A 16,854-nucleotide genomic window follows, 5' to 3' on the forward strand; every position below is an offset into this window, starting at 1 on the left:
CACTTCCTGCGGCTAATCATACTTTGATATGCTGTGGCACGAACCTCGGTTCCCTTTAGAAATGAACAAACAAGGTGCCCCGGGAGATCTCGAGGCGACCGGGGCTCTTGCTTTTTGTCTGTTGCTCTGCGATATGTCCTTTTGAACACCCACCTTTTTTTTTTGTCTTTTCACGGCCTCTCTCTTTACATTAGTCTCTGCATCCTTGTGAAGAGGAAAGTTGGACACCAGTCAGAGAAACAGAAGTGTGATTTCTGCCTTTGCGCTCTCAGTGGGATTTAAGGCAGCCTGTTAAGCTAAGCTGGGAGGATGGAGGCTGTAGAGAACTGCCAGAATGATAGTTTTGATTACATCAGACAGATACAGCTCTCATCTCCCTTTGAGTCTGCATGAATAATTGTTTTGACAATCAGTGGATTATCCTTAAGGAATCACTTTAGACTGAGTAAACTTGCATATTTAATGTAGTCGGCCACCTTTGAATAAACCAGGATGCGGCCATCTCATCTATTTTATGTCCGTTGGTGGCACTCTTGGTGAGGGTTGGTGGTCAGTGTTTATTGCCTCTGAGTTAAGAAGGATGCAAAGCTAATGTGGCGTTGAGGGTTTTCTAAAGAGGAGGCGTACACCATAATGGCTCTCCAACTTAATGGTCAGAGGATTTTCTATGCAAAGGTAATGATGCTCCGTCTCGTTTCTCCCACCAGCACTCTAAATGGACAAAAGATGTTTTTCTAAGTGCCAAGCTTTACACTGTTCTCACACGGCATCCTGGGTCTTTCACACTTGGCTTGATAGAGATAGTCTAAAAGCCTGAGGTATTATGTTAGGTCTGCAGAGGCTATGGAAATGTATATTGAGTGCGCTGAGGGATTTTGCCAGATAGAAAAGGGTTTGATTGTTGCCCAGTCTCTGTCACTGTTCTCCACGCCTCTGCTCTTGGATTTCTTCCCTTCTTTTAGCTTTTTTTTTTTTTCTGGGGGGGTGGCAGTGCTGTGTGGGTTTTTCAAGGAAATGAAGGCTGTGGATGATGGCTTTTACTCGTTAGTTGTCACACTTTTCCACTGGGTTGAATTGAATTAGCTAATGGTTAGAGCACTGCTACTGTTGTTCTATTTACTGCGTTGAGTCTGTATGATCTGAAATGTTTTCTTTATTTGGGTGTTTAAGGTTGGATGCACCGAGGCTACTGAAATATTCAGCCATCTGTAGGGTAAATCTGGAGGAGCTCCTGAAAACCACAGCTCAGGTGGAAATAACTGGTGATAGGACAGCTAGTCATACACTGACCTAAGCCAGAGTTATAGTAGACAGATTGGTAGTTCAGTTGGAATTCTGTAAAGTATCCATTAGGAAATGCTCTTGTGGAAAGTTTTCACAGAAGGGAAATGATATGCAGTCCAGCTGATTGGTTAAATCACCAAGTGACACCTTCCTCCCATGTCAAGCTTTTAGCCAATCACAGCTGCTGCAGCTGATGTGACATATCGCATTTTGATTTGTTTCACTACTAGCAAAGTTAACTGATTAATCAAACTCTTGCCAATGAGAATGAGAAAAATTATTTCCCATCCAGAAAGACACAAGTTACTCTTTTGCTCATTTTTCAAAAAAGAAATGCAGGGTATTCCTCCTCAAACAGACTGTTTAGCGAAGGTATGTCCACCGGTGCCGCCATTTTTAGTTTTTAGTTTTTTTGCTTCGGTCTGCCTCTTCTGATCGACCACACTGACGTCGCTGCATTTCATTAGTTTAAACATTTCTGTATTTTTGGGAGTTTGTGAATTCGCAAATTTAGAGACAATTCATCTCGCTTGCAAAGTGAAGCTAAACATGGTGCAAACTAGTCATGAAGGAGTGGCTAGATAAATGCACTGATGAAAGAGAAAAGTAGGAGGTTGCAAACATGCAGAAGATGTTTCTATGGCGCCATGAGACCAAAAGTAAACATTATGGCCTGCGTTTAGATGCTGAAATGATTATTGTGAAGCATCTTTAAGAAAACCATCTCCCGTCGACACATGGTGGTGAATATTCTTTTGTCCACTCTTGATCTTCTACTCTTCCTCCTCTTGTTTTTTTCCGTCTCCTCTTTATTGCTTTAATTCTTCCCAGCATCCTCTTCTTCCTTGGTTTCTTACTTTGTCCCTTGGTTAATACTTTCCCTAAGTTTTTCCATTTTCTGTCCCTAGCTCCATCATTTCTAATATCCCTCCTCTCTTCCTGTTGTCTTTGCCTGTATTTGTCTTTCGTCCTTCCTTATGTCTTCTTTCATTAACATTCTTTCTGATTTTTCATCGAGTCCTTCCTGTCTTTCATCCTCCCTAGTGTCTTTCTTCTTGTTTATGTCCTGTTTTATATCCCTCCACCCTTCCATCCCTGTGGTTTCATCTTTTCTCCTTATGTCAATTACTTTCTTGTTTTCTTCCTTCCTCCCTCCCTGTCAGTCTCTGTTTACTTGCAGCTTTTCATATATGAGGACATATTAGCCTAGAAATTCTCTGTCAACCTTAGTATTCATGTTTTAGAAGAACTGGAATGGACTGGAGGAAATTTTCTCTTCAAAAATATCTGATATTTTTCTACAAAATGTGTATGACTTCTGCAGGTTATCAAGGTTTGCAATCATATGGTGACAAAATGTGAAAAGCTTAAGGGTGTAAATACTTTAGAAAGCCACAGTAGGTTATTGTTTGCATGTAGTGTGAACCTGGCAGCTCTTACTTTGGGTTGGATTACTTCTGAGTGAATTTTCTGATAATATACCTACATATCCCACACAGCACCAAACCCACACAGCTGCAGGATGCAGTATGCCTCTCATTCTATAGGAGCTGGTGTCGTGCTGCTGGATTTTAACAGAACTTTTTCTTTTCTCCTGCTTTTCTAGGAGCGGCTTGGGTCCTGTGAGAGAGCGATGTCGTTTTGATGACCTGCTTGGCCCCGGTTTCCTCCAGAGATTGTTCTCCTCTCAGACAAGCGGTGCACATTGTCGCCAGGATATGGTTGGAGGATTCACGTGATGGATAGGTGATGGAGTTCCCCGCTGTCCGTCTCCCCCAGTGACTCGCCCTTCTCTGCATCTCGGGCTCAGGCACGAGGGTGTACCCACGACCCCTCCACTTCTTTGAAATGGTGACATAAGCGGCGGTGCAACATGAGGGAACGCCAACGTGACAGCCTTCTTTCCATGTTCAGTGGCTGCTGCAGCTGCTATTTTCCTGCAGCTTATTTTTAGCTCTGTAACAATCACCTCGGCTGTGAGAAATCCCGGCCTGCCTCGTTGTTTTTATTCTTTTTTTATTTTTATTTTCCCCCTCTGCCTACGCTGAGAGAAACTGTCCCCCAGGCGTGTTGCTGGGCCAGTAGGGCGGAGCAGTGCGGCGAGAGACGATGCTGGGATGCGTGACGCGCCTCCGTCGGATGGTCCGCCTCCTTCCCCTACAGACCTCCCTGCTCCTCCTCTTCCTCTTCTGCACTGTCAGCGTCTTCATCTTCTCCTACTTCCTCTATGGCGTCAAGCGAGAGCCGGAGCCTTCGGCGGTGGGCATGTCCGGACCCGACGGAGCGTCCGCAGACTCAGACTACCCAAGGGTCATTCCTTCCCGGCTCTTGCCGGTGCGAAGCGTCCCCGGGGTATCCGGGTTGGACCTGGGAGGGACCAGGACAGATCCTGTGGTTCTGGTGTTTGTGGAAAGCCAATATTCTCAACTGGGGCAGGAGATCGTGGCCATCTTGGAGTCTGGTCGGTTCAAGTACCGGACTGAGATTTCTCCCGGGAAGGGGGACATGCCCACCCTGACTGACAAAGAAAGGGGGCGTTTCACGCTGGTGATTTACGAGAACATTCTCAAGTATGTGAACTTGGACGCTTGGAACCGAGAACTGCTGGACAAATACTGTGTGGAGTACGGAGTCGGCATCATTGGCTTCTTCAAGGTTAGGACACCAACACACTCCCTGTGCTTCCCTGCCTCCTATCCCTCACACCTTCTGCCCCGTCCATCTGGCTCTCACCATCTCCAAGGAGATGAGTTTTACGAAGCTGGAAAGAGCTGCCTGTTTTGAATATCACTCCTCTGCTTTGCTCAATCTTATGCCTCTCTTCTTTTTTCTCTCTTCGTCTACTATCTGGCTTCCTTAGCTCCTCCACTGCACTCTGTTCATCCTTGTTTTCTGTTCTTTGCCTCTTGCTTTTCTCTCCTATGCATTTCTCAGTCTATATCTCTCCTCCTCTGAGTTATCCCCAGAGGCCCCTGTTCGCCTGAGGCCGGTTTTCAGGTCTCATGGTTTTAATCACCCTATCTGAGCTGCAGAGAGAATCTAGAAGAGTGCAGGCATGGATGGAGATGTTTAGGGTGCGCAGATGAAAGTTAGCCTGGTGGGATTTTAACGCTTGTTGAGAGAGGAGAACAAGGATGTGCATCCTAATGGATCTAACCGAGTCGCTTTCTGATTCTTTTGGCTGCACCAAAAACACTTTCCCATCACATTTAAAATGAACATGATCCAGTATTTTTGATCAGATAGAGTAGAAAAAAAAAAGAAAAAAGAAAATCCCTTTATTGTCCCATAATGGGGTAATTGTGGTAGATGTAGGACATAAATCTTTCGCATCAGCAACTAACATATGTATGTGGATTAATAGCAATTTTTTAAGTTAGTTAGACATTTTGGTCCCCATTTGACTGAACTGCAAACTCAAGGTTCTCAGCAGGAGGGCTTGAGGGCCCTGTCATGATAAAATGCTCGCTATAACCCTGAACGTGTTGCAGAAAGGGGCATGCAAATGTTTAAAACCAGCTCTTTTTTTATCCTTTCTTCTGAGCAGACTTTTTTTTTCTCAACTTTTTGAAGTGGTTTTGATCAATATTTCTCCAGGCTGTCTGAAAGTCTGTGTTTTCTCTATTTTTTTGTTGCTTTTAAGCCACTTCCCTTTAACCTATGAGTCATCAGCACATAAAAAGGCTCCTAAACTGAAAAAAAGGGAACCAGCACTTTTGACACAAAACAGACAACTTGACAAAGAACCAATTATAAATCTGATCTTTAGACACTTTGATGCCAAACTACCCATCAAAAAGACATGAGCTGTCCCCGAATCTTTAGAAGAATCTATGAAAAGTACCAAAGATTTAGCAGCCTGAGACAGAGACCATTTTCAATCTCCAGTGTTTGTAAAGGTTTGACCTGCTCATAGAGGTCTAATCCATATATTTTCTTGGGATTTTATGTATTAGAACAACAGAAAGTGGAGTGGGGATGCAAGTGGAAGGGAAATAATACACAGTTTATTTAAAGATTGGATGGAGAGTGTTTTAAAAGTTACAGTATATTTAGGAAAGTCATATTTCAATTTCAAGTCATTCAGGCATAAACGCGTATATAAATGTTCTCTTTATGAGACCATATTGTCCCAAAAGTTAGAAAAAGTCTATTTAAAATCTGTGTTGGTTTTTTCCCCCGTTATCTTATGCAGGCCAGTTAGTTGTACGTCAGCCTGTACATCTAAATTCGGCCAATCATATATCAAATGTTTTTAGTCATAGCATCTTGATTCATATGTTGCTGCTAATATACGCAAAAGTTGAAATAAGAATAAATAATCATTTACTTTACCACTAAGTTACTTCCCAGTGTTCAAGGGGATGAACGTCTGTGTCTTCGGCAGGCGTAGAGCTAACAGAACTGGCAGCTTTGCGAGGCAAGGGCTCAAACATGTACGGCTGTAAACCCTCTACACCAAACCAAGCTTGTGCCTTCCTGGCATCCTCTTCCACAACATCTTTGTCCCCGCTTTCCTCCTCTAAATAAAAAATGTATGACGGAGGAGACTCATCCATGGCTTCCAACACAAAACTCTCCTCCTTTTGCATGTTTCCGCTGTCCATAGCGTTCCTTCACAGTGTCTTTTCTAAGTCACCAATTTAGTGCTACTTGGTCCCAATGGAATTTCCCATTGGGAACCTACTAGCACTAAGTTGCTAACTGGTTGGCAAGATGCTTCCGAGACACTGGCCACAACCAAACATGCTTGCGAACCTTCCGCCACAACAATCCCACCCCCTTGATAAACAACCAATCACATTCACTTTATTCTCTCGTGTAAACTCAGGCACCACTTGGGAGAATTCATAAATGCAACCGTTGGAACAGCCGCTTCCCTACGACTTTAACATTTAATTTCCAGCATTTCCTCAGATTCTTAAACCTTGAGCCTGAATTCACTTGAAGAAAGTAATAATGCAAGAACGCCGATGTTCAGTGTTTTCTTCTGGCCTCTTGGCTTTCGGGAGAAGCTGCATGTGAGGAAAAGGAGTTCCTGTAGGACTGGGATTCATTATGTAAAAATGTTAAGAATTATTACAAAGTTCAGCTCTTAACTGTTTTATAATGATTTTTAGCTCAGCTACCAGCACAAATCTCCTTTCTGTCCGCTTCTGTTTTTAGTTTTGGATTTCTTGTCAGCTGCTGAAAGTCTCCCTGGTTTGATTTCTTATTCTTTTGCATCGTGATTAAATCCTGATTGCAGCCTAATTTAGAAAACATGTTCTCCTTTTAAATGGCTTTTTAAATTTTTTGGCAACTCAGACATCTTCATTGATTCTGAAAACTTCGAAGAATTGTCATTAGCAAGAACGCCATTAGGAGGACCTGGAAGTGCCCAAAAGTGTTGCATTTATCGTCTGGAAAAAGGGTTGGATTTTTGAGTTTCCAGCTGTCCAGACTCCAGTTAGGGTCTGATGGAGCTGATAATTCCTGCATGCCGTCATCAGTCGATCTGTCTGAGAACTTTTTTCATATCTGAACTGTATGATGCTAAGTGTGCCATAGAGTAGATGCTCATCTGAACCGTGAGGTCCTGTATCCGCTATCTGCTGGATCAGCTTCCTGTTTCTCAAATACATGACTGGCAGGGGTCCAATTCTGCCATTTTCACTAATTCGAGCCCCTTTATATCAGACTCCTGATCTCAGTCAAACATCTATAATAATGAAATCTAAATGAGAAGTATTTTAATATCAAAAAGTATCAAACTTTTCCACAGGCTTATTTTTGCCTTCACTCTTAGATCTGCTTCCCTTCTGCCTGCTCATGTTAAGATGAACATTTCTGTTGTCAGGTTTTTGCTTTCGTTTATCTTGTGCAGAAATCTGATCTGCTTCAGGAGCCTCCTGTTGAGGCACAGACAGTGTCTCTTTTCAAGGTGTCAGACGGGAGCTGTAAAACAAAGTGGAAGCTTTATTTTAGCTCTGCTGAACTCCTCTTATTTTTATCGTCGATGTTTCATTACGATTTGTTAAAGCTGCTATTTTTGGCTAAATCAAGTAAACCCATATATGTCAACATGTCCAGTCTTTAAATACTTTGATCTGTAGGCAGATGTGCTTTGGATAGATCATGAATATTTCAATTTACGTATTGACAAAATAGAAGGTTTTGACGAGAAAAATATAACGTTAGAAATAAACATTTATTTTACCACTGATTTCATATTAAGTTTCAGTACAGCCAATTAGGGCTTAGGTCTGGTTCTACGGTTTGAATTTGTACACAAATATACAAATATATATATATATATATATATATATATATATATATATATATATATATATATATATATATATATATATATATATATATATATATATAAAATCATCTACTTTCATAAAGTACAACCCTAAGGTGTAAAAAGTTCCCATAGCTAACATGGTTCCTTCTCTGATTTGTCTCCCTCGAACAGCTGTACTCCAACATGGAAAATTTTTTAATTTGGGCAATATATTGAAGTTTTACAAATATAATATATCCATCCATCCATTTTCTGACACCTTAATCCCAAGTGGGGTTGCGAGGGGTGCTGCTACCTATCTCCAGCTGTCCACAGGCAAGAGGCGGGGTCCACCCTGGACAGGTCACCAGTCCATCGCAGGGCAACACAGAGACAAACAGGACAAACAACCACTCACGCACACACTCACACCTAAGGAGAATTTAGAGAAGCCCATTAACCTAACAGTCATGTTTTTGGACTGTGGGAGGAAGCCGGAGTACCCGGAGAGAACCCACGCATGCTCAGGGAGAACATGCAAACTCCATGCAGAAAGACCCTGGTTTAGGAATAAAACCTGCGAGCCCCAAAAATATAACATATATTAAAAATATAATATATATTAAAAAGATTTTTGTAAAGAGATGTGCAGTTAGATTATGTTTACTTTGATATGGTCTGTGTTCCTTTAATTTAACTTTCATGATTCCCAGTAATTCATTTTTTCGCCTCTTCTAATATTTAAAGTTGTTTAAAAATGTGACATTTGGGACGAATCTTTGATTCATTGGATCCTGTTTATGATCACTCAGTGGGGGAAAAAAAGAGAAAATATAGGCTGTCCAACTCTGATATTGGTATTGTGAATCTTTCTGTTATCAGCCAATAAATTAATATATGAATACATCAGCCTGCCTTTAAAATTTCTGACATTAAAAGCTCATAGAAATACTTCACTGCTATCTGCTTTTGTTTAAAGTTTATGTAACTCTTTAGTAAGAAATGGGTCAGTTGCTCTCAGACAGGATGTTGTTAATTATTATTAACATCCCAGGATCTTTCTGCATGGAGTTTGCACGTTCTCCCTGAAAATGTGTGGGTTTTCTCCGGGTACTCTGGGTTCCTCCCAGTGTGTGAATGGTTGTTTGTCCTGTTTGTACCCTGCTTGGGATAAGCGTGACAGGAGATGGATGTTTAAGAGAAATACCTTAATAAAGCCTTTTCTATCATCCCACACTCTAGAATAAGCAATAATTGTATTTATGATTAATGTTGCTATTTGATTAGTACTGATGTGCTACATAAAATCTTAATAAAACAAAGTTTGTACTTCCAACTGGACAAAATAAGTTGCAGAAAGCAGGAGTGTAAATAACATGCAGCAATCAGAGAATGATGTTTGCTGCTGAAGTGTCAGCCTCGTGGCTGCGGGAGGTTTTTGTATTCCACTTCAGACCTGCAGCAGAGCAGATTGAGCGTAGCAGGTCGGAGCCGCCTAATGCCGTCACCGTCGAGTGGGCCTGACACTCCTCATTTCACACAGCACTAGAGAAATTGGAGAATTATTTGCAGTATGTACAATTAATTTGTGTCACTTCTCTCTGTCTCTCTGTGTCCATCAGGCCAATGAAAACAGTCTGCTCAGCGCGCAGCTGAAAGGCTTCCCCCTCTTTCTTCACTCCAACTTGGGTTTAAAGGACTGCACCGTCAACCCCAAGTCGCCGCTCCTCTTCATCACTCGGGCCGGCCAGACGCTGCCCGGTCCTCTTCCGGGAGACGACTGGACCGTGTTTCAGTCCAACCACTCCACATATGAGCCCGTTCTAATGGCGAAGACCCAGTCGGCCGAGAGCGTGGCGTCTCTGGGGCAGAATGCAGCCATGCTGCCCTCTGTGGTGCAGGACCTGGGGCTTCATGATGGCATCCAGAGGGTCCTGTTTGGCAATAATTTGAACTTTTGGTTGCACAAGCTGGTGTTTGTGGATGCTGTGGCTTTTCTCACCGGGAAGAGGCTCTCGCTGTCTCTGGAGCGGTACCTGCTGGTGGACATAGATGACATCTTTGTCGGCAAGGAGGGCACCCGCATGAAGGTGCCTGATGTAAAGGTGAGTGGTGAAATGAGCCTGGCTTATCTTCTCATCTGGCTGGGTTTTCAACAGCACTTTGCTATGATTTAAAAATAAAATGGCCACCCACAAAGCATCTCCTATCATCTGTCAGTCACACAGAAACACCTTCTTCTCTCTCCTCTTTTCCTGTTTGAATGTATCCATCCCAGCAGGCTGCTCAAAGCTGACAGGCCCCGCCGCTCACGCTGTCACAAAACCTCTGTGACGATGAATATTTCAGGGGCTCTGGAGTCGCACAAAGAATGTCGAAAAGCTTCTTGCTTTTGTCCCTTCAGAGCAGGAAAGCCTCCCCTCACATGCAAAGGCAGCGGGTGGAAAAATAAGAAAAAGTTTTGGTGGAGCGTTCGGATCAAATGTAACAAACATCGGAATCAGAGGGAAGCAGAAAATATCAAACGGAATGAGGGAGAGGGGAGGCTGCAGCTGGGAGTGGATGTTGCATGTTTACCGAGAGAAACTTGCAGAATTAAAGATATATGTGGGCACCCTCTGCTCATTAATGCACTCGTGTATCAGTTTGAGCTCATCTTCTGTTGACTCATTCTTCTTCCCCTCCCACCGTTTCAGGCCCTGCTGGAGACGCAAAGGGAGCTGCGCACCCATGTGCCCAACTTCACCTTCAATCTGGGCTTCTCAGGGAAATTCTTTCACGCTGGTAAGATGCTAGTTGGTTCATGCCGAGCCAGAAAACATCTTCAGATGAAGCAAGTTTTTAAGTCTGTTTCTGCTGTTATTCTCCACCATGCTGTATCCATTTGTTTTTGTTTTCTTTTTTTTTTCTTGCCGTTGCTCATCCTTAATGTGAACTTCTCTCCTTTTGCTTCGCTGACTTTCATTTCCTCCCTTATTCCATCACCGCTCCCATTTTACCTTTGTCTCATCTTATCCCGTTTTATTTTTATCTTCTCAATTTCCTTCTAAATCCCTTTTTTTCCTGTTGACCTTCTTGTCTCCCTTTTTTTGACTCCTACAGGATCGGATGAGGAGGACCTAGGAGATGATCTGCTGCTGTCCCATGTGAAGGACTTCTGGTGGTTTCCTCACATGTGGAGCCACATGCAGCCTCATTTATTCCACAACCAGTCCGTGCTGGCCGAGCAGATGTTGCTAAACAAGAAATTTGCCATGGTGAGTCATGGTGGAGCAAAAGGTCAAGGCTTTGATGGAACGCTGTGTTCAGAGACATCTTTGTTTAACTCCAAGTGCTGAAAGTTTCCAGCAACCCCAGTCTTTGATCAGTCTTTTTTTATGTTTGTTTGTTTCTTGAAGTGAAATGAGAAATACATCTGTTCCAATTGATAATTTCCTTTTTTCCATAATTTACTGTGAGAAAATTTTAGCTGTAGGGGTCAAACTATTAATTGAAACCAAAGTTAAAACCACCAAAACATCCCAGCTGGTCTATTCCAATGATTTACAGTTTCTGTGAGGCTCTACACAATAAACACATCAGTTCAAGACAGTTTTATGCCTTTTAAAACTGAAAAGGGAAATTTCTCTTTTGTAGGTTGTTAAAAAAAAAATAAAAAATGGAGTTGCATATTAAATCTTTCACATTTTATTTTGTTTTTGGAACATAAATGACAATTGTCATTATTTCAGCTTGAAGCAGTTTTGGCTGAAGATTACAGAGTAATCTTTGCTGGAAAAAAACTACAGAAATAATTTGACCCGTCTAAAAACTGCTTTATTATTTTAAAGGGAATCAAGATAGTAATATTCTTGTTTTTTTATTACTTATTAATTAAATACATTTGCAGAAAAAACCTACTAGGTTGTTTTTCTGTATACATGTTGATCTTAGGATTAAATAATAAAGTTTGTAGTTTATATTCATAGAAATATCTCCAAAAGTCAACAGTCAACACCACAGATAAATCTTGTTAAAATATATCAGTGGAATCGTGCAAAGATGAGTTAAAGATACAAAATGTTTAAAATAAATGTAAAACAATAATAGTTTTTTTCATAATTGCCATTTAAAAAATATATATTTTTAAAGCTTTTCAGAGAGAGTTGGTCCACTTTAAATTCTTATTTTTATATGTTCTACTTTTATTGGACTCATTATTTATTTAGTTATGATTTATACTTGAAATAAAGATGAAAAGCAGTTTTAAAACGGAGCACCTTGTTCATATACATATTCAAAATAGGAAGTAGCTGCTGCTGATCCAGTGGAGTTGATGATTTGATCATTAGCAGGTTATTGCTTCACTTTATCTAGATATTGACTTTATTAAAAAGTTTTCCCACCCATCTCCATGATCCTCAAGTTAAGAGTCCATCCAGGTGACTAGTTATATCCTTACTATGCAGACATTTAAAGGTATAGTGGATGATGTTCTTTTTCTGGGTGGATCATCAAAATAAGTGGTCCTCCTAATTGTCAATCATTCTGGTGACATGTTTACAGAAGGCCGTCCTACGTGCTTGTTTTCAATTTTCACGTACCAGTGGCGAGTCTGACATAGTGGAAAAATTTCAAATCCTCTTTTGCAAAGTAAGCTTGTATGAGTGATGCAAACAGCAATATTTTAAACAGAGCGTGCACGAGGAGGAATGGGCTCATGCACGACCTTGCACGCATTTAAAAGGCATTCCCTCTCAGGAGCGAGTACAGGGTTGTTGCATGTGCAATTTTTCTTTTTAAAGTGGAAAGGGTGGGTCTCTGCAATCTTCCACTATAACTTTAAATCCAATATCCTGTCAAAGTTTGGATCTTTTTATGACACTTACATTGCACACCCTGAACTCGGAGGATGATTGAGATTCTTTATTTTTGCTGCTCTAAAATAAAATCATGAAATATTACAGTCTTGTACTGTACAAGCTTGTCTTTTAGTGTGACAGTCTGATTTATCTCTCAAACAACCGAAGGTGACCTGTAACAAATATAAAGCAGCAAACTTGGTGGAAAAAGTCCTGCTGTGTCACAGCTTCTGCAACAGGCGTCTAGTTTTCTTTTTCATTCAGTCATGAACACTTTCACTCAGTTCCGTGTGAGCAGATAAGGCTGAGCTGCTAATAATCCCAGGATCAGAAGTTCTAGAAAATTTACCCGGAGGACACAAAGTGCTCAGAGAAACTGAAAAACAACCACAAGCCCCATTTCAGTGGTTCGGCCTCAGTTAATGAATTAAATGTTACAGTTCAAAAACCTTAAACAGCAGCAAACTCTCTTATTTTTATTTTAAGAAACCACAAAACCTGTAGATGGAAACAAGAAAATGAAGAATAGAGAGTTGTGGGTAGAAAAACAAGTACTAATGCATCCTCTAGCTCGGTAGTGGTGGGTTGATGCTCTGGGCATTGCTCTCTAGTCAACCATGAACTCATCTGTATAGCAAAGCGTCTTTGACATAAACAGTGTCTGACAGCTGAAGTTGGGCCATTAATGCCTCATAATGTGAGAAACGGATATTTATACTAAAAAGATTTCTGCTTGATTTTATAGACTTAGACAAACTTTATTGTTATTTTGAGTGAATACAAAAGGAAATTCTGTTGCATACAGCTTAAAATAGTGAAATAAGCAGCTTACAGCTGCGTCTAGGAACGGTTCTAAAAACGTTTCAATCATGGGTTTCAAATATTTTATCCAAAAAATGTTCCATTTGGGATTAATCTTTGATTAAGCTGGTGAAGATTCTCAGTCATCCAGGTCAGAGTCATTCCAACAAAGTTAAAAACAATCCACTGGACTTTGTTTCGAAGTTTAACGACGTTTAGCTTCCCATCCAAGAAGCTTTTTCTATTTAAAATATTAGAATTAGCATTAAGTTTAAAGCTTATAGAGTGGCCCAAAACAAAATAAACACATTGTTCACATTTTGGACAAAGAAAACAGGCGGTTTAAAAGGGGTGTGAAGGAAGCCATCTTTGTTAATAAAGAAAAAACAACCTGAAACGGGGGTGGGGGGCACTCAAGTTTCAGTTTTAATAAACCTAAAATGCAGCGATAGTTGATTAAATTCAGTTTATTTCTATAGCACCAATTCACAACACTTTACAGTTCACCAGATCATCCAGTCAAATTGATTCAAAGTTTTCTATCTAAGGAAAACCAGTTGATTGCATCGACTCATTGACTCAAATACAATCCCTCACACTAAGCATGCTTGTAGTGACAGTGGAGAGGAAAAACTCCCTTTTAACAGAATGAAACCTCCAGCAGAACCAGTCTCAGATTCCTTCAGCCAGGCCAACAATTTCCCCTAACTATCCCCTTTCAGAGAAATAGACCAGTATCAGGTATTGCAGGTCAGCAAAGAACCAGAACAACTACCCTTTCCTAAGGGGCGGACCTATTCTTCTGGTCCAATTTGCCTGTTTTTTTAAGCCTAAACAGGGCTTTGTTTTAGTCCACTCTATAAAGCCTCAAACTTGACCCTATTTCTGACATTTTGAACTGAAACAGCTTCCTGCATGGGAAGCGAAACGTCTTCAAACCTGGAAACAAAATCCAGTGAATTGTTTTTAACTTTTTGGGGATTTTGATGAAAGGGTAAAGACAGTGTTTCTTTTCACCTAAGGTGAGATGTGGAAAAGGAATGGGCAACACAACTGAATGTCCTCATGTAAACCCCTAGACCTGAAGGAAGGTTTTCTTTCTTCTTCCTGTGACTGAACATGAGGGAATATGAAAAATATGCCAAACATAAAACATGTGACAGAAATATGGGGATCACTCACCACTGCGAGGTCAGCATGCTAATATGAACTGTTGTGGGATGTTGAGTGTTGTTGTGAGAAAGACGTGACATTTTGAGGACTTAAGTGATGTAGACGTCTTGATTTACTGAGCAGTGCTGCACACCACCTGCTTCTCACTGTCACCTTCATAAACATGACTGGAATGAAGCTTAGGTGGTAAAACTTTGAATCATCCAGATCTAATAACCTTAAACAATGAAGTGCACAGCTGAAACTATGCATTTTTTAAATCAAATGTTCATAAAAGGGTTTTCTCAGCTGAATAGGTTTATTTGAATCAATAATTAAAGCTTAGCTGAGGGAAATCTGCTATGTAATTTTTTTTTTTTGTCCTTTTCAATCTTCAGTAAAACCAAAATTATTTTGCAAACTTCCCAGTTCATTGGTGATAAGTGTCTAACATCTGCATGCACAGTGGTTTAACCCATTTATCCATCTTATAGCTTTTTTATGATTTTTTTTTTAATATGGAAAATACAGCTGCTAATGCCAATGTGAGCATTAAAGAGCCAGAATTATGCTGCTACACATTTTATATATTGTAGTTTTTATATATAAGCCCTACAATCTTTATTTTAGACCTTAAATTCTTAAATGTCACCACATTCCTAATAATTTATTTTCGTTTTTTTTTTGTGGGTTTTGTTGTTTAAGGAGACAGGGATGAGCAGTGTTGTTGTTTCTCTGCTTACTGGGTTTGTTCAGATGTTTTTTCCATGGGTTGGTGGGACTTTTTGTTACTCTGGCAAACCTGCGTAGGTGATGCTGGAAGAAATAAGAAATGTGTCTTTCGATGAAGATAAAGATTTTAAATACAAAAGGCAGTTTGCTGTTTAAGGAGGTATGCCATTTAAGTGGGTGTAAAATGAAGGTAAATGCAGTTAAGTCGTATTTGGAAAATCACAGCTATAATCTGAGACTTTTACCAACTGAATCAAAAAAATAGATACATATATTTTCTTAATGTCTATTCACATAGGTCTTAAATTTAAATCAGAATTATATTAAAACTTTTCATTAGTTTTTGAAAGATGTAAGGCATTTCTTGTATTGCTTTAAGATGGCAAAGTCCATCTTGTTTATTCTCCATCTTGTTGTTTTATCCCTTTGTCATTCCTTTAACCATCCATTCATCCATGCAGGAATATCTGCAGTTAATTCAAATTAAACATTTGCGTTTCTCTATAAATGTTAGTCTTTGTAGGAGATCACTGTAGCATCATGTACCTTGTACACCCCTATTCATGTAATTTCTCTCTCAGGAGCATGGGATTCCTACGAACATGGGCTACGCTGTGGCCCCCCACCACTCCGGGGTCTACCCTGTACATATGCAGCTGTACGACGCCTGGAAGAGAGTTTGGGGAATCAAAGTGACCAGCACAGAGGAATACCCTCACCTAAAGCCTGCTCGCTTCCGGCGAGGGTTCGTCCATAGCGGCATTAGCGTAAGACTACTTTAATACTCTTACCCATCTATACAGACTCATTAGATTTGTGTGCAAATTAGGGCTGGGCAATTAATTGCATTTGGAATGTAATCGCAATTTAATAAAATGCACTTTTCAAATCTTAGAGGCTCTCAATTTTATTCAAATTACATTTATCGAGACTAAATGTCTAATTCCAGCCCTTTATATGTGAATAATTAAGGTGAGATTGGCGCCATGAGGCACGGAAGGGAGAGTTGCAGCTTTCATGCAGATCCATGCAGGATAGTAGAAAGAAGAACTTTTTCACTGAAAGGTTAAAGTGCCGCATCACTGGATTCTGGAAAAGCAAGCCTTCAGGTCATTAATAAACAGAAACCCTTGATGGAAACATCTGCAGTTTTATACTTAGTGCAAAAGGATATCGCAATAAAATCACAGTCGTAATATTGGTTGAAAATCATTTCAGTTTAGATATTTGGCCAAATCATTCAGCCCTTGTGCAAACAAACATCACTTGTGGAGTTCCACATGGATTTATCCTAAGGTCACTTTAAATGGTAAATGGCCTATAAGTCAGGAGACTTGACCAAAGCGCTTTACACTACATTCAGTCATTCACCCATTCATACACACACACACTCTGATGGTGGCAAGCTACATTGTAGCCACAGCTGCCCTGGGGCTCACTGACAGAAGCGGGGCTGCCGTAGACTGGCACCACCGGGCCCTCTGACCACCATCAGTAGACAATGCAGGTGAAGTGTCTTCCCCAAGAAAGTCGGAGTCGGGGCTTGAACCGTCAATCCTTCGATTTCAGGGCAAACTCCTACATCCGACGCCACTGTCACCCCAATTAATTAATAATCTCTGTTTAAATGATGCAACGCTGGAACATCTATCATTTAATTCTGTTTCACCACACTTTGCCCCATGTGAAAACTAAATTTATTCTCAAATATTTTCCATTTCCACTTGGACTTTTTCTACCACTTTTTCCTCAAGATCTCAAACCAGTTTGCAGAAA

The 16,854-nt window shown here is 40.6% G+C and overlaps 1 protein-coding gene across 2 annotated transcripts in view; it reads left to right on the forward strand.

The window, feature by feature from the left end:
- The window catches only part of LOC119777904 (bifunctional heparan sulfate N-deacetylase/N-sulfotransferase 1-like), a 70,881-nt gene that overhangs the window by 44,121 nt on the left and 9,906 nt on the right, over window positions 1–16,854 (forward strand). For both annotated transcript variants that reach the window (XM_038276911.1, XM_038276912.1), the window contains exons 2-6: window positions 2,891–3,939; window positions 9,175–9,657; window positions 10,249–10,336; window positions 10,655–10,809; window positions 15,660–15,845. In XM_038276911.1, coding sequence (XP_038132839.1) covers window positions 3,394–3,939; window positions 9,175–9,657; window positions 10,249–10,336; window positions 10,655–10,809; window positions 15,660–15,845 — 1,458 coding nt within the window. In that variant the 5' untranslated portion in view covers window positions 2,891–3,393. The remainder of the gene's footprint in view (window positions 1–2,890; window positions 3,940–9,174; window positions 9,658–10,248; window positions 10,337–10,654; window positions 10,810–15,659; window positions 15,846–16,854) is intronic.

The sequence above is a fragment of the Cyprinodon tularosa genome, unplaced genomic scaffold (genome assembly GCF_016077235.1).
Source record: "Cyprinodon tularosa strain WSP-4 unplaced genomic scaffold, ASM1607723v1 ctg129, whole genome shotgun sequence".
In the NCBI taxonomy this organism is placed as follows: Eukaryota; Metazoa; Chordata; class Actinopteri; order Cyprinodontiformes; family Cyprinodontidae; genus Cyprinodon; species Cyprinodon tularosa.